The sequence below is a fragment of the Phyllopteryx taeniolatus genome, chromosome 15, assembly GCF_024500385.1.
Source record: "Phyllopteryx taeniolatus isolate TA_2022b chromosome 15, UOR_Ptae_1.2, whole genome shotgun sequence".
Classification (NCBI taxonomy): Eukaryota; Metazoa; Chordata; class Actinopteri; order Syngnathiformes; family Syngnathidae; genus Phyllopteryx; species Phyllopteryx taeniolatus.
Window position 1 is genome coordinate 1,140,001 of NC_084516.1, and position 10,196 is coordinate 1,150,196.

A 10,196-nucleotide genomic window follows, 5' to 3' on the forward strand; every position below is an offset into this window, starting at 1 on the left:
GTGCTGCCTACACGAGAGAAAACGCAATCCATGCCGCTCATTCCCGGCTTTCCTCAACGTACTGTCCAGCCCCCTGGTTCTACCCCGAGCCGTCAAGGTCCCACAAAAGGGGCTAATTTCAGCAAGACAAGGAACGGGGTGTCAAGCGCACAGCGCTGGTGGATCCTGGGCGCGTACCGTGAGAAGGCGCGACGGCGTCATCGTCGTCGTCGTCGTCGGTGCTTCCACCGTACTCGTCGTCTTCCTCCCCCTTCGCCGCTCGGTCCCCCTCCACCGGCTCCTTCTTCGCGTCACTGCTGCCGCGACAGCGAGAGCCATGGGTCCCTCGTGAGCGCGTGACCATCAGGTCTCACGTTGGCGGCGGTGTACCTGACGTCCCGGAGCCCCTTGAGCCTTTCCTGAAGACTGCGGATTTTGGCTTTTTTTTCGTTCAGCACCAGAACAAAGCGAGAGTAAAGCTCCGCCTCCAGGTCTTCTTTCCCGTTGGCGTAGCGCTTTAGCCTGAAAAACAAACAACAGTCATAAAGTAGTACCACTAGTGTCGTGTTCATTGTATCCTTCAGGTAGTATACCTTTGGTGCTAGCAGGTATTAAAACGAACAAGAAAACAAAAGGTCAAATATTTTTTTCCATGGCTATGTATGTTAGATTATTGTTCAGAATTACCGTAACATCGAGGCTAATTTCCGATAGTGTCGTCAATGGCGTTTTGCATTATATGTTAGCATTAGGACTTTTGTTAATCTATGGATGAGTTGAATATTTTGGAGTTGAAATATACAAAGTTTATTTCTCATTTGTTTTGCGCACTCCAACTGCGAGTGACAAAGAGCTTGAAGCAAGCACGCTCGGGCTCTTATTTGGAGAACTGTGCGAGCCAGCCTTCTTTTTGTTTCTGTAGTGCGATTTTTATACAAGAGTCTCTCATTTCGTCACAGCGAGAGAGTGAAAACAGGCACTAAAGAATACTTTCCAAAGTGTCTTAAGTTGAAGTGTGTTTTTACAGTGTGCGGGGCGAGTATAATGATTATTTTAAATGATATGGCCTCTCTGTTGCTTGTATCTGTACCTGTTGCGGGTGCCTCTGGAACAACACGTGGTAAAGGCTAGCATACTTTGCTGTGATACATTTATGTTAACGTAAGGTCATCGACCGGCTAACGTGGACACCCCGGTGACGTCAGCGTGGTCAATTTGTGGGCGAACAATGGCAATTTAAAGAGGAGTGACGTGATGATTTTATTGCGCCGGCATGACGTGCGGTGACAGATCGTCGGGACTTATGACTCCCAAATTGCAGAGCTCACTGTCAGCCCATGTGGTGACGAAAGGTAATGACAACGGTGGGTATTGAAGGCAGTAAATGTGTTTGAATACAAAGACGCGTTTACTCTGCGGTGATACGTTGATGTTCTTGTCTGAGGCGTCGGTTCTGCTCCCGGAGCTCCTGGTTCTGGTGATCCAGGGACGTTCCTCTCAGCAGGCTGTGCGTCAGCAATCCCCTCACGGCCTCCGACGGCTCCGGGATCGGGCTCAGCGACACCGAGCCCAGCCTGAACTGGACGGCAACAACCCAAAGAGACTTGAGTGGAGTTCACTGCTACTATATAGAGCTTGTACCTCCAACTTTTGATCGCAAGTCAAAGCCAAAAAATAATAATTTTAAAAGAAAGTCACATGATTGTTTGTCAAACGGTTCACCCGTATCTGAAAATACCACTGTATAGGGACTACAGTTCACTAAAAAATCCCGATACATTATCGGGAAAATGGAGTGATTCTAATCCAGCCCAAGTCTCAGTTCTGGTAGACACACACACACACACACACACACACACGTTGGCTGGGTGGGCCACAGCGGGTAACGCTTGTACGAGCGAGCGGCCATCAGCGGGCGCCCGACCTCTTTCATTACGCTCGCTGACTGACGGACTTGACGACGCAAGTTGTCGATTAATCCTCTCGTCAAACTATCCGAAACAGCTGTACACAGAATAATTCACGACCAATTTTAAGCCTTTTGACTATGAATTCGATTGACCACGTGTACCTAATAAAGAGTCTCCTGACTCACCGAGATGTCCTTCCGGACTTTGTCGTAAGTCAGCGTGAGCGCTGCGCCGCCATCGGGCGGCGACGGCGCCAGGTCGAAGCGGTAAGAGTCGGCGCTTCCCGCGCCCATCAGCGCCTCCTGGAGGTCCCGGACGTACTTCTCCTCGGACATCTCCAGTTCGTCCGCCTCCCGGCACACGGACGCCTCGCTCGCTGCGACGGACGCCGTCGTCATTGTTAAGAAAAGTCATTAAGTCGCTCGATGCCCTGGACGTTTATATTCCTCATTTGGAATCCGATCGTTTACTGCCGCAGACTCCTCGAGTACAATTTTCGACAGGGAGGCGCGCAAGAGGCTCACGCCTCGTTCATCTGTGAAATTCGAGCTTCTGCATTGCATGGCTTTGGATTTGAAATCAGCACAGCTTTTGAGTAGAAGATTACAGGATGAATCTCTGCACATCGTGTCGATTATGAGGGAGAGAAATGCCAACTTGTTGGATGTCAGACAAGTTTAGGCACCTCACACTCCAACAGAGTGCGTGTCACAGTTGGTAGTAAAAAGTATGTGTCGCGATCTGGAGAGAGAAAAACAAAAAACAAAAACAAAAATGTGACAAGCCGAAATTCACCGCCTAATCTTTATCTTCCACTCAAAAGCTGTGCCGATCTCAAATCCAAAGCAATGCAAGGCCGCCATCTACTGGCGGCTGTGAGTCATTACAGTGGTTTCCAAACTTGATCATCGCAGACAAGCTGGGTGAGATGCTCTTCCATGCCTACCTGTTAGAAAACCTCCTTACGGAATAAATGCAGCGTGCCCGTGGCAGTAAACGCTTGGATTCCACTTGACAAATATTAACGTGCACAGCAGTGAAGGAGTTCATGAAGGCTGTAGAATGGCCACCGTTTTGACTGGTGAACAGATCATTTGTTTACCTTCGCCTCTCCAGGCGCGCCGTCCATCGCTGAGCAGCACCTGAAAACCAGACGCTAAGCCCCGCCCACTCCCTTCCACTCGCAGGAAGTAGGAGGAGTCTGGCTGGGACGAGACCAGGATTTCCCTCACGGACGAGTGCATCGCTGCAGACGGAAAGAGTTTGACATGTTGCAGACGAAACACGAGCTTGTTTTTTTACATTTCTATTAAGGTGGCCACCTTAAACAGCCAATCACAGAGCAACAAATCATCACTTCCAACAACATCAATAGCTTGAATTACAAAGGGACGGCTGGGTGATACGGGGGCTTCAAATCAAATATTTTTCCATCGATAAAACAATCAGTCGCCCGGCTATCGAAGAAATGTGCATCTGTAGCAGTCCAACATATGGGCCGGGGGCCAAAACCGACCTGCTCGAAGGTACAATCCGACCCGCAGGATGAATTTGAAAGTGAAAAAATACACTAGATATTGTGGTGGTAGGGAATAAAGGTAATTTTGAGAATTATTCCACTCATATAGAAAATGGAGTGGTAATAATTCCTAGGTGTTCATCCATCCATTTTGCGTTCCGCTTCTCCTCACCGTGCTGGCGCCTGCCCGGCTGACTGTGGATGAGAGGCGGGGTACACCCTGAACTGCTCGCCAGCCAAACGCAGGTCTTCCGAAGTGGACTCAATTTTGCAATACAATCACTTACATGTACATGACAAGCTGAAGCAAAAAAAGTTTTTTGCAAAATTATTTTTTAAAAAGTCTTTAAATATAAATATTGTCCTCATGTACTTATTTGGTTTTGCATTCAAACAAAGGGGAAAACATTTGTTTAATATTACATTGGAAAAGTATGGTATGAGTTTAGTGGTCCGGCCCCTTTGACATCATATTAGACCGTATGAGGCCCCTAACTCCAACGAGTTTGACATCCCTGATTTGGAGCGACTGCAGAGTCCATCATGTAAGACCATTTTTAGCCGTGGTGATGTCATTTCTTGCCAAGCTAAGCGCCACAGCGGACTCCCCCGCTCGCCGCTGTGAATTTACCCTTAAATGACTCGCTTTCATTTCACTTAAGCGCCGCCGCCAGTCAGACGGCCGAAGTCAGACATGCCAGCGCAGCTGCGATGACATCACTTTGCCAGACACCGCCGTCACCCGGAATGCTTGCCAGGATCCCGCTGCGGCGTACCTGAGTGGCAACGTTTACGGAACACCGGGGACGCCGCCATCGGGACTCATTGTTCAGCGTAAGCCACCTTTTAGGGGCAACTTGTCATCTTCTCGCATTCAGTGACCAAAGGACTAAATAAGCAGAGTTTCACTCTGGTTGAGTTCTAACACGATGACATTAAAGTATCTACGGCAGGATGGAATCATTATTTCCTCATGAAAAGGTGTTTTCTAAATTTTCAGTCCATGTTGAAGATCTTCTATTGGCGACGAGACGTCCCGCCTGCCCGCAGACGTCAGGTCGGGTTGTGTTTTGAATGCCTGGAAATCATGACGCTGAGCGGAGCATTAAAACCTTTTCACACTGCACTTGGCAACGCGCCCGACGCCCTCGACGTTCCCATTCGTCGTCGTGTCCCGCCGAGCGTCGCGTCAATGCAGAGGGCGTCTGACGCTCACTGTCGCGTCATCCGATTGAAAAATGTTCTGTTTGTGACGTCAAAAAGCTCCTCCAATGGGAGCGGGGCTGGCGGAGTGATTTGTGAGCGCTATTCTGCCAGACTTGTACTGTAAACGGCAAGGTGGAAATGGAGGAAGGCATAATAATTCATTCATAATCCCGCTATCACGAACCTTGGAACAATAGAAAAATAATATAGCGAGACGTCTCTGCGGGAGGCTTTCAAACTCCTTTCGAAAGTCCCTGCTCAGCCTGAATTACGCCTCGAATCGCTCTTCGTGGAACGAGAAAGTATCATTCCAACAGTCCCATCAATCGGGAGGTCAGCTCCCTAAAAGTCAACTCGCCTTCCCTAATCTGTTTAAACACCCGTAATGTCACGCGACCTCACGGGCGACGCAATCGCACCTGAGCTAACACATCACGTCACAGGCGTCGAATGTATATTATTTCAGATGCTGCGTTGTTGGGAATTGTTGACTTATTCCCTCCTCCCTAACCGCAATGAATGGAAAGACCATTTATCTGTTTCAGTCCACCCCCCACCACAACAAAAAGAAGACGAAAAAATGAGCACTATGTGTTTAGGGCCGCAACTAACAATTACTTTAATAATCAATGAATTTGTTGATTTTTGTTTCAACTGATCGATGAATCAGATTTTTTTTAAACTAACATTTGCACCCCTTGATTTAAAAACTGTCATTATGTGGACTGATTCAAATTAAACTGATTATGATTCAGTAACTTGTTTGGTCCGTGACATGTCAGAAAATAGGCAAAAAATGTTGATCAATGTTTTCCAAAGCAAAAGCATTTTGCTCCCTTTGCTGTATTTGTTTTTAATAATTACTAATTATTTCCTCCATTTTCCCCAAACCATCGATTTTCCAGGCCCAAGGACCACTTGCGACGTTGACGTGATCACGTGACGTGACTCATTTGATATTCTTCGGAATTGGAATTGTGTCAACTTTCACGGCATTGTTTTGCCCAAGAAAGAAATTGACCCGACTCGTTCAGGAGTACTTGAATGCATCATGTGTGTCTCGTCAAATGACGCCTGCCAATTTGCCCAATCTCCACCTTGAGATGTGGGAAGTAAGTGTAAAACATGTCTTGATATCGCAATCCTCACGAGGCCTGTTTGCTTGGGCTCAAGTTTTGACGTCGAAAGAGCTCAAGCTAAGCTGTTAGCTCGCAGACAGGTTGGGCGGCGAGACGAGCTAATAAAAGCTGACCAAACACAGGACTAAGCAGTGTGGGCTTGTAAGAAACTTACCCGCGAGTGCTTTCTTTGAAGCGTGCGAGGTCGTTTGGTGAATAAAGTCAACTATTTGTGTCTTTTCTGGTCTCTAACTCTGACACTTCCCCTACGTCATCATCAAGGGACAAAACAACGAATTACGTCATGCAGAAATACGACTGGAGCGTACGGAATTATTTTATTTTATTTTTGATCGATAACTACAATGACATTTTATGATATAAGAGTATAATAATACAATAATAAATAAAAACATTTGGTTTATTATGAGTCAAATATGACTGTTCTGTCACATTGTGGATGAACCTATTTTGACGCTCTTTTAACTTTATTACAAGCTGTTACATAAAATACATTCTCATAAACACGTCGACGTGTATTTGTTGTGTAAAATACTGCATTGAGTAGCGTGACAGAAGTCCAAGTTGAAGGTGATGAGCCAACGTGAAGGGAATGTTTTGCTTCCTGCTCCGAGAGGCAAAGGCAACAAGCTGCGTGCCACATGTCGTCGTGAAGGCAAACCGAAGGATTAGGACGAGCAGAGCCAGCTCGGGACTCGACTGTTGAGCAAGCGCGACCTCCTTCCGGGAATAATTGCTCGCGTTTTCTCTATGAAGTAAACACAGATTTCCAGTGCATGTGGAATTGGCGATATGTGCGGCTGCTGCACTCACGGGAGGCCTCACGTCAACGTGCGCGTGCGCGTGCGCGGCGGGATTGGAGCACATTTTCAGGGATTTTTCCAGGAATCTGCAATCTGGGATTGTTTACACCAAAAAATATGGGAGTGACAGACAGGCACTAGAAGTGAAAGTCCACCCAGCACAGAGACAACCACAACACAAAAGTCACAATTTTTGAACCCTTTTCTCCATAGCAAATCATGGAAAACAAAATCATCTGTACCAGGGTCAAACTGTCATCACCGCAAAACCCGAACGAACTTTGTAGTTAACGTTTTGAGTAACTTATGTGACGAGCTGCCCTGCAGTTCTTCTGCTGGAGCGCGGGTGGCACCCTCTCGCTCTCCCCTCTCCTCTCTCTTTAAGCCTGCCTGATCCCGGAAATCCTTGCCAGAGTATTGCAGCGGTACAACGGCTCCGCCGTCTCCACGTAAGCTACACAATTCCTCGTCTCCTTTCTGCCCTCCGTGTCTCTCCTTGTCCTCAGTGTACTCAAATACTAGAATAAGTTGGTTTGGCAAAATATGGGACCTATTTCACCTCGTCTCTTTGACATGCGTGCACTCATGGTCGACAACGAGGCACTCTAAAGGGGCTACACTGGTGGACTATCCAAAGGAAATATGCATTTTCTGTCCCTAAAAATATCAAATCGGAGAATGATCGAAAACAGCTATGAAGAAGTTCTCGTTGGGCGTGCCACTGCTAGATGATGAAAGCCAGAAGCCGAGCTGGGAAACGTCCCCAGACTGCAGCTCGGCCTCGTGCCTCTCTCCGGTTCTGCCGGCCGTCACTTGACCAGCCTCTTCGCTTTCATCTCCCCAGTTCTCCAACACGTGTCATGTCTGCTGAAAAAGCAGAAAAGCTCCTCATAAAAGGTGGGAGGGGGCGTTTATTAGCCGCGGTGGCCTGGTTTTGGACGCTCGTGACCCGCAGCGAGGGGCTCCTGGGGGCTTTGAGCCGGGCGGGGGTCTCAGGATGAGCGAGGATTAAGTGATGTTTGTTTGTAGTCTCGGGAAGTTCCTCATTCTGCCCCAACGGCTAAGTCAACTGCTCAACATATTAGAAACACTTGTGCCTGGCTGGCGTTGAACTGCAGCTTCCTTCCTCGTCTGTTCGACTTTTCTTCAAATCCCGACCCGGAACTGAACCAGAAACAATTGAGAAGTTTCTCAGAGTATTGTCATTAGATAAGAAACTGAGGCTGCACACACTTAACTTCGTGGCTGACCCGGTTCCTTCCGCAGCAACCCATTTGGACTTATCTCAAAGAACTATTTTCACTCATTGTTGTCAAAAAAAAGCAACCGGGCCTCGAATCTTGAGGCAACATAATGCCACACGGCTCCTGCAGAGTGAGGGAAGAGCCGGAGTTTGGCCAGAGGTCATCGATTGGTTCTCACTTTCACTTGGTTAACAGAATGCATACAAATAACTGACGACATGGGGGCTAGATTTATGAAATTGACTATATTTGGAAAGGAGTCAAAAACATTAGTGGTGATCTGAAACTGGTTTTGGGGTGGCGCCGCCACATGGTCTCGCTTTTTTTCCATTTCCTTTAAAAAAAAAAAAATAAAAATCGAAATGAATTCAGTGGACCCTGTGAGTGAGAACAATAAATGGAGTGGATGCCATAAATAGTTGTCGAGAACTTCGCAAGGCTGCCTCTAAACGAAGGAGGATCCATTTTTCCGGGTTGTACAAGTGCTCTTTGATTGACAGTTGGGAAGGGTCGTGCATACCGCGGACACGCCCACAGCATACAGACTGAGAGAACGGCTTTATTTTTCATGATTTTGAAATCTCATTTCATAAACTTGATTTTTTTTTTTTTTTTGAACAAATTGAATACTAATATTTGTTAACAACACTATCTCTGTGGTGTGTCAAATTCACAAGACACTTTTATTTAACTACGTCTGAATTTCCAGGATTTCTATTTGTGAATGAATTGAAATGTAAATGAGATCGCGCCGGCTCCCTTTCAAGCATCTTGCCTCGCGTGACAAGACAACGCAGAGAGAAGGCCAAAAGGTTACTGATGGTGTCTCCTGAAGAAGGTGTGACGTCATGATGGAATGTTCCTATTGGGTCCCTTGACAGGTGTTATCCTTATTGATTACGGCCCAATACTGCATTAATCATCATCATCATCGCTCATCTTTTCTTGCGAGACTTTTGTTTTTCTTCTGTTGAAGTGCAACCAGGTGGCATCAGTGAATGAAGCCTCTGTGCTCGTCTCAGCGCGCACGCAACACGCACGCTGGCACGTGTGCGATGTTGTTCATTTGGCAGCAGGAGGCAAGGAGGGGGTCTTATTTATCGGGGTCTGCAGTTTGTTTTTTTCCTGCGTTCACTTCACAAGCTTCTTATTGTTCTTGCGAGTATTCATGAGATGTGAACGTCTGCACTAAATTAGTATGTTTTTGCAAAAGTAGACCTGAGCATCATCATCATCATCGTCGTCAATGATGTCACAACAAAAGTTTCTAAATGCTAACAAACACACACACACACACGGAAATTTCTGGAAAACAAAAGCGTTCACATCAGTCTTCGTTGATTAGGCCGTTTGATGTGGATTTGTGGCCCCTAACCCTAAAAAAGCCTTAACCTATTCAAAACCTTACCCTAACCCTCCTTCCCTTTAACCTGAATGTTATATTTAATAACATAATAACCTAACTCTGCTCCTAATCCATATATTTAACCTTAATCCCAGCTGTAATTACAATCCTAACTCATAACTCAACTCTAACCCTTAACCTTAATCCGAATCCTTTTCCTAGATCCTCAAGGCTTCTTTCTACCCGCGCTGACGTCGCTGCGGCAATTTGACTTTTATAGTCGAGCGCAACCCACGCGCGCAGTTTTGAAAATGTGCTGCAGTTCTCCTCCAAGTCGGGGGTGTCGCGACGACTGGTATTGGCTAGGACGCCACAGGGTGGAGTTTCCTCTGCATTTTTGGGCCATTTCCGGTAGCCATTTTTACTTTCCTTTCTGTAACGAGGAACAAAGCAACAACAATGGCGACCGCGACAGAACAAATGGACCGAGATGACCAGATGATACGTTTAATGATGCTGCAACAGTTTTTGTCAGGGGTGCCGCGCAGGGCAATTCGTCGGTCACGTGGTGCAATGCGGGCGTTGTCGGCCGCGCGACTGCATTGCATCTCGTGACCGACGAATTGGCCCGCGCGGCCCCTCTGCATCGCTTAACGTGCACACGGCAAAAATTGTTGCTGCGTGTAGAATGCCGCGGAGATCATCTCTCCTGATTGGTCCGTTTTAGTCACATGCTGTGATGACGCATTCAACCTAATCCATCACCTAACGCAAAAAAACAGCCCTTCATCTGAATCGTACTCCTTAATTCTACCCTTTAACCTTTAACCCTAACTGTAAAACCCAAACCTTTAATCCTGATGTTAATCCTAACCTAACTCTTAATCCCGGTTGTAAAACAACTGCTGAGAAAACACTGACGACATGGCAACATATCTCATCTGCTCCTCAAATAAACAAGAAAACGCACGATGGCGCCACCGGGTGGCAAAGTTGTCATGACAACAGCCAAACGAAAGAAAAAGCGCTACGATCGTTAGAAAAAGAGGAA

The 10,196-nt window shown here is 46.9% G+C and overlaps 1 protein-coding gene across 2 annotated transcripts in view; it reads right to left on the minus strand.

The window, feature by feature from the left end:
• LOC133489940 (DNA repair protein XRCC4-like) overlaps nucleotides 1-6,053 on the minus strand; it is a 13,815-nt gene extending 7,762 nt beyond the window's left edge. The window contains exons 1-6 of one of the 2 annotated variants that reach the window (XM_061799277.1): nucleotides 5,908-6,053; nucleotides 2,992-3,135; nucleotides 2,075-2,265; nucleotides 1,392-1,558; nucleotides 370-501; nucleotides 178-293 (exon numbers count right to left, since the gene is read on the minus strand). In XM_061799277.1, coding sequence (XP_061655261.1) covers nucleotides 178-293; nucleotides 370-501; nucleotides 1,392-1,558; nucleotides 2,075-2,265; nucleotides 2,992-3,133 — 748 coding nt within the window. In that variant the 5' untranslated portion in view covers nucleotides 3,134-3,135; nucleotides 5,908-6,053. Of the gene's footprint in view, nucleotides 1-177; nucleotides 297-369; nucleotides 502-1,391; nucleotides 1,559-2,074; nucleotides 2,266-2,991; nucleotides 3,136-5,907 lie in introns of both variants that reach the window. The other variant, XM_061799276.1, reaches the window with a different exon arrangement.
• Nucleotides 6,054-10,196: the final 4,143 nt, after the last annotated feature.